The sequence below is a fragment of the Pristiophorus japonicus genome, chromosome 9 (genome assembly GCF_044704955.1).
Source record: "Pristiophorus japonicus isolate sPriJap1 chromosome 9, sPriJap1.hap1, whole genome shotgun sequence".
Classification (NCBI taxonomy): Eukaryota; Metazoa; Chordata; class Chondrichthyes; family Pristiophoridae; genus Pristiophorus; species Pristiophorus japonicus.
Genome location: NC_091985.1, coordinates 192,329,323 through 192,342,264, shown reverse-complemented (window position 1 = coordinate 192,342,264; position 12,942 = coordinate 192,329,323). Strand labels below are relative to the sequence as shown.

The window sequence follows — 12,942 nt, the reverse complement described above, 5'->3', positions numbered from 1 at the left end:
CTGTAGCCATTCCACAAGGCAGCTCACCACCACCTTCTCAAGGGGCAATTAGAGATGGGCAATAAATGCCCCGGCCTTGCCAGTGCAGCCCAAATTCCGCGAATGAATTTTAAAAAAAAATCATCCAGCGATCCTGCTCCTGATCACACGATCCAGTGATCCCCGCTGGAAAGTGCGTGTGTTTGGACCTCAGGCGAGCACAGGATCGAGTTCGGCTTGTGGTATCTTCCGCAACCAAACACTCAAAGGTTAGGGTCACCCTGAGGTCACCAGCATCCATGGACCCCAGTGATTCTGATTGGATAAAGGGGCTGAAATTGGCTTTTGGGCAGGAAGGGTGACACAAAACTGGCGCTATTGCATCGCTCGCCCATGACATACTCAGCCCGATACTGAGCTCTGCTGGCTTCAATAGGACTGAATACCGGGCCGTGTCCTACAATGGGCGATTCTGTCTGTTTCTCCTGTCACCCCCACCAGCAACACCCATGTCTGACTTCATCCCCAAAATCTCTCCAGATATGTTTGCAACGCCGCTGGGTGCAGCGACCAGAGGGACTCGGCCCTGCGGACATGAGGGACCTTAAACGGTTTTGATAGGTTGACAGGATGCAAGGACTTTATACAGAAACGATCCCTGGTGTGGAAAGGTCTCTTCCTCTGGGCCACGTGGGGATGAGTATAAAGCTGGCGCAGGAAGCTGGAGCATTACCAGAGCAGCTTTTGTACAACTGCGGCCAACTCATCTTGGTCATACAAAGAGGAGTTGACAGACTGGGGTAGATCGGAGTGCCCACGGCCAGAATTTGTTGGGAGGTCGGCCTGCCTCGGGTCACCCTCCACCCACCCAGTGGCCACTGAGCTTTGCACTCTGCAGCCAATAAGAACAGGAGGAGGCCATTCAGCTCCTCGAGCCTGGTCCGCCATTCAGTGAGATTGTCTGTATCCTAACTCCATCCAAGCCACCGTTGGCTCCATATCCCTTACCCTTGTTTCTCAAAACCCTGTGGGAGAGGGTTCCACACTTCTACCACCCTTTGGGTGCAGAAGTGTCTGCTAATTCCTAATTCGATAAAATCTACCCAATCTCTTCAGGAGCTCTCTCCGGGAGTTTCGATTAGCGCTCTCTGTAAAGGTCCTCTGTGTGGTACTGTAACAATGGCCGCCGCTGCCTTCAACAGTAGACTGGGTCTTTACTCGTTGGAGTTCAGAAGGATGAGGGGTGATCTTATAGAAACATTTAAAATAATGAAAGGGATAGACAAGATAGAGGCGGAGAGGTTGTTTCCACTGGTCGGGGAGACTAGAACTAGGGGGCACAGCCTCAAAATACGGGGGAGCCAATTTAAAACTGAGTTGAGAAGGAATTTCTTCTCCCAGAGGGTTGTGAATCTGTGGAATTCTCTGCCCAGGGAAGCAGTTGAGGCTAGCTCATTGAATGTATTCAAGTCACAGATAGATAGATTTTTAACCAATAAGGGAATTAAGGGTTACGGGGAGCGGGCGGGTAAGTGGAGCTGAGTCCACGGCCAGATCAGCCATGATCTTGTTGAATGGCGGAGCAGGCTCAAGGGGCTAGATGGCCTACTCCTGTTCCTAATTCTTATGTTCTTATGTAAACAAGACCGCCGCGGTTTGACCAGGAGGTCAAGGGGCAAACTGACCCAAATTCCGGTCCAGAACGAGACTCCAGATTTTCCTGCTACTGAATAGATCATAGACATGGAGAGAGGGACACCGAAGACAAGCTGGATAAAGCCAATCAATATCTGGGTGGCCTGAATAGAAGGGAACGATGAAAAACAGAAAAAGGATAATTTTACAAGGCAAAGATAAAGCAATTAATTACTGAAACGTTTTAGATATTTGGAGGAAACCTCAACAGATGATCGTACATCAGTATAGACTGCGCTACCTCGCTCTACTGCTTGCTGGTTGATGCCTTGGGGGTAAGATTGGTCTATAATATGGAGACCAGAACTGTACACAGTAACTCCCAATGTGATATGGAGACCAGAACTGTACACAGTAACTCCCAGTGTGATATGACCAGAACTGTACACAGTAACTCCCAATGTGATATGGAGACCAGAACTGTACACAGTAACTCCCAGTGTGATATGGAAACCAGAACTATGCACAGTAACTCCCAGTGTGATATGGAGAACAGAACTGTACACAGTAACTCCCAGTGTGATATGGAGACCAGAACTGTACACAGTAACTCCCAGTGTGATATGGAAACCAGAACTATGCACAGTAACTCCCAGTGTGATATGGAGACCAGAACTGTGCACAGTAACTCACAGTGTGATATGGAGACCAGAACTATGCACAGTAACTCCCAGTGTGATATGGAGACCAGAACTGTGCACAGTAACTCCCAGTGTGATTATGGAGACCAGAACTGTACACAGTAACTCCCAGTGTGATATGGAGACCAGAACTGTGCACAGTAACTCCCAGTGTAATATGGAGACCAGAACTGTGCACAGTAACTCCCAGTGTGATATGGAGACCAGAACTGTGCACAGTAACTCCCAGTGTGATATGGAGACCAAAACTGTGCACAGTAACTCCAGAGTGATATGGAGATCGGAACTGTGCACAGTAACTCCCAGTGTGATATGACCAGAACTGTGAACAATGCTCCCAGTGTGATATGGAGACCAGAACTGTGCACAGTAACTCCCAGTGTGATATGACCAGAACTGTGCACAATGCTCCCAGTGTGATATGGCCAGAACTGTACACAGTAGCTCCCAGTGTGATATGGAGACCAGAACTGTGCACAGTAACTCCCAGTGTGATATGGCCAGAACTGTGCACAGTGCTCCCAGTATGATATGACCAGTACTGTGCACAGTAACTCCCAGTGTGATATGGAGCCCAGAACTGTGCACAGTAACTCCCAGTGTGATATGGAGAATAGAACTGTACACAGTACTCCCAGTGTGATACGGAGATTGGAACTGTGCACAGTAACTCCCAGTGTGATATGGAGACCAGAACTGTGCACAGTAACTCCCAGTGTGATATGGAGACCAGAACTGTACACAGTAACTCCCAGTGTGATATGGCCAGAACTGTACACAGTAACTCTCAGTGTGATATGGAGACCACAACTGTGCACAGTAACTCCCAGTGTGATATGACCAGAACTGTGCACAGTAACTCCCAGTGTGATATGACCAGAACTCTGCACAGTAACTCCCAGTGTGATATGACCAGAACTGTACACAGTAACTCCCAGTGTTATATGGAGACCAGAACTGTGCACAGTAACTCCCAGTGTGATATGGAGACCAGAACTGTACACAGTAACTTCCAGTGTGATATGGAGATCGAAACTGTGCACAGTGCTCCAAGAGTAACTTGGTGCAACAAAAACAGAAGAAAGCCAATTTAAACCTCCAGAAACTGAACTTTTGAGAAAGTTGAAATAAATCGACACCATTTGGCTGAACGAAAGAAGTTGAAATAAATGTAAACAATGAAAACTTCAACATCGGAACTGAAATTTTAACCATGTTGAAAATAAAGGCCTGGTCAAGACCCTGGGCCCCTGGGACTCAATTTATGACCTAGCCCATGGAGAGGCGTCAGCTCGTCACACCTACCTATTTAAAAAAAAAAACTCTGCCTGTGAGCAATGCCACAGGACGAGAATATAAAGTGGGTAGGGGCACTTTGATTCCGTGCGTAACCAGGGTTCAGAATGTCTCACAGCCCCACTTAATGTACACAATTCTGGGAAAGCGGTTCTTTAATGAACCCTCGTGATGCTTGCATCGCGAGCAGAGAAAGGGGGCGGGTGCACACCAAGTACTGCCATCATTTCAAACTTAGGAAAGAAAAGAGATTTGATGTTTACTCCCAAAGCTTTCAGTTCTCTCCGAAGAACCCACAGCTCAGCCGAGGCTGCAGATGCACTGGAGGTGACCTGGATCGCCACTGGGACTGCTGTAGGCTCCGGCGCTTCGTGGTGAGCTTCCTTGTCAACTTCTCGAGTATCTGCCGGTTTGGAGACAGACGGTTTCTGCAGAGAGAACAACATCAGTCATCACCCTGTTGGGAATTTTGTCAGTCTTGATAAGAGAAAGCATTTAAGAACGTAAGAAACAGGAGCAGGAATAGGCCACACGGCCCCTCGAGCCTGCTACCGCCATTCACTCGATCATAGCTGATCTTCTACCTCAACTCCAGCTTCCTGCCCGATCTCCATAATCCCTCGATTTCCTTAGTATCCAAACAGCGCTCGATCACTGTCTTGAATGTACTCGACGATTGTGCATCCACAGCCCTCTGGAGTAGAGAAGTCCAAAGATTCACCACCCTCTGAGTGAAAAAATGTCTCCTCATCTCAGTCCTAAATGGCCGACCCCTTCTCCTGATACTGTGAACCCTGGTTCTAGTTCTAGACTCTCCAGCCAGGGAGAAAATATCCTCTCAGCATCTCCCCTGTCAAACCCTTTAAGAATTTGATACGATTCAATGAGATCGCCTCTCATTCTTCTAAGCTCCAGAGAATATACTCAACAACATGGTTAGCTTCAAGCATTTCTATTTGGTGTGGTTGGTTCTGTGAGTTTTGAGGACAAGAAGGCCTCTGTACATGGTAGCATTGAGTTGCCGATTCTCAGCACAGTATCTGACCATGCACGACCAATACAGGGGCTGACGGATGGAAGTAATAGATAATTAACTCAACATGAGTCATGGAACTGCCAGTCTACAAGATCCCAACGTCAAGTCACCGACCAAGACTGGCCCCAATGACTTATCGGTTCACTCTCAGCCTTGGGGAAGTCCAGAACCAGGGGTCACAGTCTAAGGATCAGGGGTAAGCCATTTAGGACCGAGATGAGGAGAAACTTCTTCACTCAGAGAGTGGTGAACCTGTGGAATTCTTGACCACAGAGAGTTGTTGAGGCCAGGGCGTTAGATATATTCAAAAGGGAGTTAGATGTGGCCCTTGCGGCGAAAGGGATCAAGGGGTATGGAGAGAAAGCAGGAATGGGGTACTGAAGTTGCATGATCAGCCATGATCATATTGAATGGCGGTGCAGGCTCGAAGGGCCGAATGGCCCACTCCTGCACCTATTTCCTATGTTTCTATGTTTCTTGGTCCACTTGGTTTGCACTGTGGGGAGCACCAGATCCCAACAATGCTGACGTTCCCTTTGGAACCAAGGACAAGGGTTCATGGAAATGGAGCACGATTGCTACACGAGGCGACCATTTGGAAGCAGGAGGGACATTGTGAGTACCCACCCACCACAGGACAAGGAAGCCCTTGCTGGTATTTCCACATTGAACTGAAAAAAGGCAACACGGACCAGGTGGGGAAAATAGTCGCCAAGCCCCAAGGCGGGTGGATTAGGTTAAAATCATTGCGCAGAGAGCCAGAGGGGCCGAAATCCAGCCCCCCCCCCCCCCCCGATAAGGCCTGTTACTGCCGGAGAGTGGCGGCCACACAGCGGTGTCGAACGGCTGACAATTTTCTGTCGAATGACTGCCGCTCGGGAAATTCTCCTCGATGGTTTTTTTCCCGGTGGCCCCCACTCCTGCCCCACTCCTGCCGAACCTTCCTAAGCGCGTCATCAAAGCGCGCTCCGCCAATCTCCCGCCCTGCGAGCAGAAGTCACAGAAAAGGAAGTTTAAGGCATATGAGGAATTTTCGGGGTTGCCAGATCCCGGGAGGGACGATGTGGTATATTAAAAAAATTTTAAAGGGGGGGATTGAGCGCTGCGCATCAAGAAATTTTAGAAATGGGAATTCCGGTCGGGAATACGTATGCCATGGTGGCGGGTTGGTAGATAGAAGGAAAGAGAAAAAGCCTTCCAGGAGAACAGACACTGTAGGGGCTGCTACTGGAGGAGGAATAGACGATTGGTTTAACTGCGGGAAGCCAGGCCACATGGCACGGGAATGTCCGCATGGAAGAGGTAAAACAGAGCGGAGAAAGGAAAGGTTCACGATGGAATGTGATAACTGCGGGAAAGTGGGACACACCAAACATAAGAACATAAGAACGTAAGAATTAGGAACAGGAGTAGGCCATCTAGCCCCTCGAGCCTGCTCCACCATTCAACAAGATCATGGCTGATCTGGCCGTGGACTCAGCTCCACTTACCCGCCCGTTCCCCGTAACCCTTATTAATTCCCTTATTGGTTAAAAATCTATCTATCTGTGACTTGAACACATTCGATGAGCTAGCCTCAACTGCTTCCCTGGGCAGAGAATTCCAGATTCACAACCCTCTGGGAGAAGAAATTCCGAATTGACCCTCCCGCAATCCCGTTCGTGTCGAGCCCATACCTCCGAAAATTGGGAACACACAAGCCCAAAGACGCCCTCAGTCCCGGGGTCACAGGGGTAGCGGAAGCCCGCCCGGGCCGTATGTTGGGCGACGCCTCAAGAAGAATAACAACAATGTTATGCGAAGGGCGGGGGGAGCCAAGGAGAGGCTCCCTGGCAGCAGATAGGAACAGCGTCACCTGCACCCTCAATAACCACGCTCACCCTAGATCAGATCCTGGAGATAATTAAACCGGCCTCCAAGGTCGATAAATAGGTCGCCTCGGCACCTCAGCCGGCTCAGGCCACCTCTGGATGTACACCATAGCACTGTTAGGGGGCCGGCAGTGTGAGATGTGATGTGGATGCGGGAACGGCTGTGTCGATAGCCGACCAACCTTTACGAATAAGACAACGTACAGAACTGGGGTAGGAAGCAAACCATTTCAGGCAAGAAGGAGTGAGTCACAATTGTTGGAATTGGGAAGAATTCTAACTTCTGGGTTTGTCTGAATAACGAGGGAACAATATTGGGGACGGACATATTTTACGAGAAGCGGGAGCTACAACTGACCCAGGGCAGGGGGAGGTCGTGTGGCGGAACTGGCCGAGGAACCAGAAAGCACAGTCACGGGCCGGGAGGCGTCGCCCAACATACGGCCTGGGTGGGCTTCCGCTACCCCTGTGACCCCGGGACTGGACGGCTGAGGGAGTCTTTGGGCTTGTGCGTTCCCAAGTTTCGGAGCTATGGGCTCGACACAAACAGGATTGCGGGAGGGTCAATATGACACCCGCCGCGGTCGAGGGTGGAAACCCAGAAACCACATAAACAGTATCCTATTAAACCAGAGGCAAGATCAGCGGTGAGGTCAATCGTTCAGGAATTACCGAAGGCAGGTCTATTAAAAAAGACCATTTCAACAACCAACTCCCCGGTATGGCCGGTTAGGAAACCGGACGACTCTTGGGCGCCTTACGATAGATTATCCGGCGTTAAATAAATGCATCCCGAGACTGCGCCCAATTGTAGCGAGCCCGGCCACAATTCTCAATGGTCTAAGCCCAGAACATAACATTTTTACAGTATTAGATGTCTCCAGTGGATTTTGGAGCCTGTCTTGGCTCCGGAGTCACAAAGCAAGCTTGTGGTCACTGTGGCAGACCAGCAGTACTCTTGGACTCGGCTGCCACAGGGATTCTACAATAGTCCCGCTATATTCCACCAAGCGATGATCTAAGCCTTGGCCGGCGTGAACTTGACCCCGTATGGGAGTACAGTGCTTCAGTACATAACAAAATCGCTCAAAAATCTGTCTATCTCCACCTTAAATATATTCAATGACCCAGCCCCCACAGCTCTCTGGGGCACAGAATTCCACAGATTTACAACCCTCTGAGAGAAGAAATTCCTCCTCGTCAGTTACCACTGATTCTGAAACTATGCCCCCTAGTTCCAGATTCCCCCACGAGGGGAAACATCCTCTCTGCATCTACCATGTGGAACCCCCCCCCCCCGCCATAAGATCACCTCTCATTCTTCTAAACTTAGTGAGTAGAGGCCCAACCAGGTCAACCTTTCTTCATAAGTCAACCCCCTCATCTCAGGCATCAACCTCGTGAACCTCCAGTGCAAGTATATCCTTCCTAAAATAAAGAGACCAAAACTGCGCGCAGTACTCCGGGTGTGGTCCCACCAATACCCTGTACAGTTGTAGCAGGACGTCCCTACTTTGATACTCCATCCCCCCTTGCAATAAAGGCCAACATTACACCTGCATACTAACTGCACAAGGACCTCCCAGGTCCCTCTGTACTGCAGCATTTTGCAATTTGCTTTTTCATTTTTCCTGCCAAAACGGATAACCTCACACTTCCCCGGACCGGAAGGTTAAGAGCAGTGTCGGATAGCCGAAGAGCCACGTGGGAAGCAGTGCTTATCCCAAAGGATAAGTCCATATAGTTGGATTAAACCCCGCAGGCGCCATACTAACGGAAGGCGAGGGTCATCAATGTGAGCGAGCAGTAGCGGATGAGGATAGTTGTGGGGTAAAAGATAGCCCACTTGAAGGGGAATGTGAAGTAATGTTTGTCGATGGTTCCCAGGAAATTTACACAGGGTGGGCAGTCGTGAGGAAGGATGGTCGGGTGGGTCCGATAAGGGGCACTGGAAGGAGGGGATTCCGTCCAGGTAGCACAGAAACATAGAACATAGAAAATAGGTGCAGGAGTAGGCCATTCGGCCCTTCTAGCCAAACTGGTAGCCCTCGTTGAAGGGTTACAGGCTTGCCGAGGGAAACGAGTGAATATTTACAGCGATAGTCGGCATGCGTTTGGCATCATCCATGTCTATGTGGCCTCATGGGGCCACAGGAGGTTTGTAACATTCTCAGGGAGGGCCACATTAAACATGAAGCATTAGTGAAGGCATCAGGGATGGAGTACAAAAGCAGGGAGGTCCTGCTGCAACTGTACAGGGTATTGGTGAGGCCGCACCTGGAGTACTGCGTGCAGTTTTGGTCACCTTACTTAAGGAAGGATATACTGGCTTTGGAGGGGGTACAGAGACGATTCACTCGGCTGATTCTGGAGATGAGGGGGTTACCTTATGATGATAGATTGAGTAGACTGGGTCTTTACTCGTTGGAGTTCAGAAGGATGAGGGGTGATCTTATAGAAACATTTAAAATAATGAAAGGGATAGACAAGATCGAGGCAGAGAGGTTGTTTCCACTGGTCGGGGAGACTAGAACTAGGGGGCACAGCCTCAAAATACGGGGGAGCCAATTTAAAACCGAGTTGAGAAGGAATTTCTTCTCCCAGAGGGTTGTGAATCTGTGGAATTCTCTGCCCAGGGAAGCAGTTGAGGCTAGCTCATTGAATGTATTCAAGTCACAGATAGATAGATTTTTAACCAATAAGGGAATTAAGGGTTACGGGGAGCGGGCGGGTAAGTGGAGCTGAGTCCACGGCCAGATCAGCCATGATTTTGTTGAATGGCGGAGCAGGCTCGAGGGGCTAGATGGCCTACTCCTGTTCCTAATTCTTATGTTCTAATTATCAGTGGAGGTGACAGTATTTAAGGTAGAGGTGTATCAGAGGGGCGGCGATTGGATACAGAAAGGAAACGAATGGGCTGGCATGGCGGATAAAGAGGCCACCGAAAATACGCCCCCTTCTCCGGCCTTGGGGGCCGCTCAGACCAGAGGAAGTAAATATGGTGCAGCTACTCAAAGATACGTCAGAGGAAGAGAGAGGTATGGAAGTTGAGACGGGGCGAAGGAAGATGTGACTGGAGTGTGGAAGTTGGAAGGGACAGAACAGGTGGTAGCCCCCCCTGAGTGTATCAGGCAGAATCGACTGGGAATCTATCATGGGAATATACATCAGGGAAAGCATGGGATGCTACACTCACTGAGGAGGTACTGGTGGTGGTCGGGATTGGGCAGAGATGTGGCAAAGTGCTGCCAGAGCTGCTTGATCCGGGCGCAGTATAACCCAGGGAAGGAAATAAAGGGCCATTTGGGAAATCGGCCAAGGCCGAAGGGACCGTGGGAGAATCTACAAATTGACCTCACCGGTTCCCCCTTCCAAAGAGAAGCAAAACTGACTGTCTGGTGATAATGGACCATTTCACCCATTGGGTGGAGGCCTTTCCAACGTGAAATTGAACCGCCGATACTGCTGCAAGAATTGTAGCGGAGGAAGTGATACCTCGATGGGGGAGAGGGGGAGCCACTTTACGGGTAGAGTCATAAACAGGACATGTCAGTTATTGGGGGGGTAAAACAGAGGTTCCACATCCCTTACCACCCTCAAAGTTCCGGAATGGTAGAACGTATGAGTAAGAACCTTGAAAACAGCTGTAGCCAAAGCGATTGCAAGCACGGGTAAAAACTGGATAGGTGCTCCCGACCGTATTAATGAGTCTGCGGGCAAACCCCAGCCGGACGATAGGCCTGCCTACTACGAATTGATGACTGGGAGGGCTGTGAGACTACCGGAAGGTGTGATAGAAGGGGGAATAGTGAAACAGGGCCGCTGAGGGATAGGATTACGCGGTATGGAACAGAACCGTGCAAACAACTTCAGGAGTGTGGAAGTAAAACAGCAGCAAGAAGCAGCGGATCAGGATAGGCAAGAATCCAAACCCAAGCCATCGGGACTGCCTGAGGTTAGATACAGGGTATTACGTGCGTATACTTGGATACGTACGCCAGGAGGAAGTGGATGGAAACTTTGGTCCCAGGTTAATCATGCTTGACAAATCTTCTGGAATTTTTTGGGGATGTTTCCAGTAGAGTGGACAAGGGAGAACCAGTTGATGTGGTGTATTTGGACTTTCAGAAGGCTTTCGACAAGGTCCCACACAAGAGATTAATGTGCAAAGTTAAAGCACATGGGATTGGGGGTAGTGTGCTGACGTGGATTGAGAACTGGTTGTCAGACAGGAAGCAAAGAGTAAGAGTAAATGGGTACTTTTCAGAATGGCAGGCAGTGACTAGTGGGGTACCGCAAGGTTCTGTGCTGGGGCCCCAGCTGTTTACATTGTACATTAATGATTTAGACGAGGGGATTAAATGTAGTGTCTCCAAATTTGAGGATGACACTAAGTTGGGTGGCAGTGTGAGCTGCGAGGAGGATGCTATGAGGCTGCAGAATGACTTGGATAGGTTAGGTGAGTGGGAAAATGCATGGCAGATGAAGTATAATGTGGATAAATGTGAGGTTATCCACTTTGGTGGTAAAAACAGAGAGACAGACTATTATCTGAATGGTGACAGATTAGGAAAAAGGGAGGTGCAACGAGACCTGGGTGTCATGGTACATCAGTCATTGAAGGTTGGCATGCAGGTACAGCAGGTGGTTAAGAAAGCAAATGGCATGTTGGCCTTCATAGCGAGCGGATTTGAGTACAGGGGCAGGGAGGTGTTGCTACAGTTGTACAGGGCCTTGGTGAGGCCACACCTGGAGTATTGGGTACAGTTTTGGTCTCCTAACCTGAGGAAGGACATTCTTGCTATTGAGGGAGTGCAGCGAAGGTTCACCAGACTGATCCCCGGGATGGCGGGACTGACATATCAAGAAAGACTGGATCAACTGGGCTTGTATTCACTGGAGTTCAGAAGAATGAGAGGGGATCTCATAGAAACGTTTAAAATTCTGACGGGTTTAGACAGGTTAGATGCAGGAAGAATGTTCCCAATGTTGGGGAAGTCCAGAACCAGGGGTCACAGTCTAAGGATAAGGGGTAAGCCATTTAGGACCGAGATGAGGAGAAACTTCTTCACCCAGAGAGTGGTGAACCTGTGGAATTCTCTACCACAGAAAGTAGTTGAGGCCAATTCACTAAATATATTCAAAAAGGAGTTAGATGTAGTCCTTACTACTCGGGGGATCAAGGGGTATGGCGAGAAAGCAGGAATGGGGTACTGAAGTTGCATGTTCAGCCATGAACTCATTGAATGGTGGTGCGGGCTCGAAGGGCCGAATGGCCTACTCCTGCACCTATTTTCTATGTTCCTATGTTTCTATGTTAAGACATATAATTCACATTCTGTTTCTACCAACATGACTTTATTTCAGATAAATCCATAGCTCAATGGCGGCCTGTTGGACAGCAACAGCAGTGATCACCCTCCTGACAACTGCAACAGTGTGGGAGGTGTCCACCGTGCACATTGATAAGAGCACTTGTTTGCACTTTGGACAAAATGTGCAACTGCCACAGGAAGGACAAGGGGAGTGATTGAAGTAACCCAATATATGGATCACGGATCCAGTCACCTCACATACCCATAAGACGAAGGTATGGAAAACAAATCCTGAGTGTAATACGGGACAAGCATATTGGGACTCTATCAGTTCCAGCGACTATGAACTGTCCGCACCCAGACAACCAGCCCGACTGGAACGACCTCTTTGCTCATCACAAAGGCCCCAGGCGGCTGGTCATGTGAACTCGAGGTTCGTCCCAGCACCACGCAAGGAGGCGCCGTCAATCAGGTCTGGGTCCCTGTCACCAGATCCAGAAGTGATCATTCTGACGGGACTGGGCAGGTTAGATGCAGGAAGAATGTTCCCGATGTTGGGGAAGTCCAGAACCAGGGGACACAGTCTAAGGATAAGGGGTAAGCCATTTAGGCCCAGGATGAGGAAAAACTTCTTCACCCAGAGAGTTGTGAACCTGTGGAATTCTCTACCACAGAAAGTTGTTGAGGCCAGTTCATTGGATATATTCAAGAGGGAGTTAGATATGGCCCTTACAGCTAAAGGGATCAAGGGGTATGGAGAGAAAGTTCAAGAGGGAGTTAGATATGGTCCTTACGGTTAAAGGAATCAAGGTGTATGGAGAGAAAGTTCAAGAGGGAGTGAGAGATGGCCCTTATGGTTAAAGGGATCAAGGGTTATGGAGAGAAAGCAGGAAAGGGGTACTGAGGTGAATGATCAGCCATGATCTTATTGAATGGCGGTGCAGGCTTGAAGGGCCGAATGGCCTGCTCCTGCACCTATTTTCTATGTTTCTATACACAACTGCAAACTAGCGTGGATTCGGTTGGAGATAGAACGGTCACGGGACTGCGACATTGGTAGTACTGCTGCTCGCCACATCCGGGGCTGAGCGGAAATGAGACGGGTGTGA

At 49.4% G+C, this 12,942-nt stretch overlaps 1 protein-coding gene across 3 annotated transcripts in view; it reads right to left on the bottom strand.

The window, feature by feature from the left end:
• LOC139273388 (high affinity immunoglobulin epsilon receptor subunit beta-like) overlaps positions 1-12,942 on the bottom strand; it is a 102,344-nt gene that overhangs the window by 27,095 nt on the left and 62,307 nt on the right. For all 3 annotated transcript variants that reach the window (XM_070890234.1, XM_070890232.1, XM_070890233.1), the window contains exons 5-6: positions 3,875-4,039; positions 1,665-1,778 (exon numbers count right to left, since the gene is read on the bottom strand). In XM_070890234.1, coding sequence (XP_070746335.1) covers positions 1,665-1,778; positions 3,875-4,039 — 279 coding nt within the window. The remainder of the gene's footprint in view (positions 1-1,664; positions 1,779-3,874; positions 4,040-12,942) is intronic.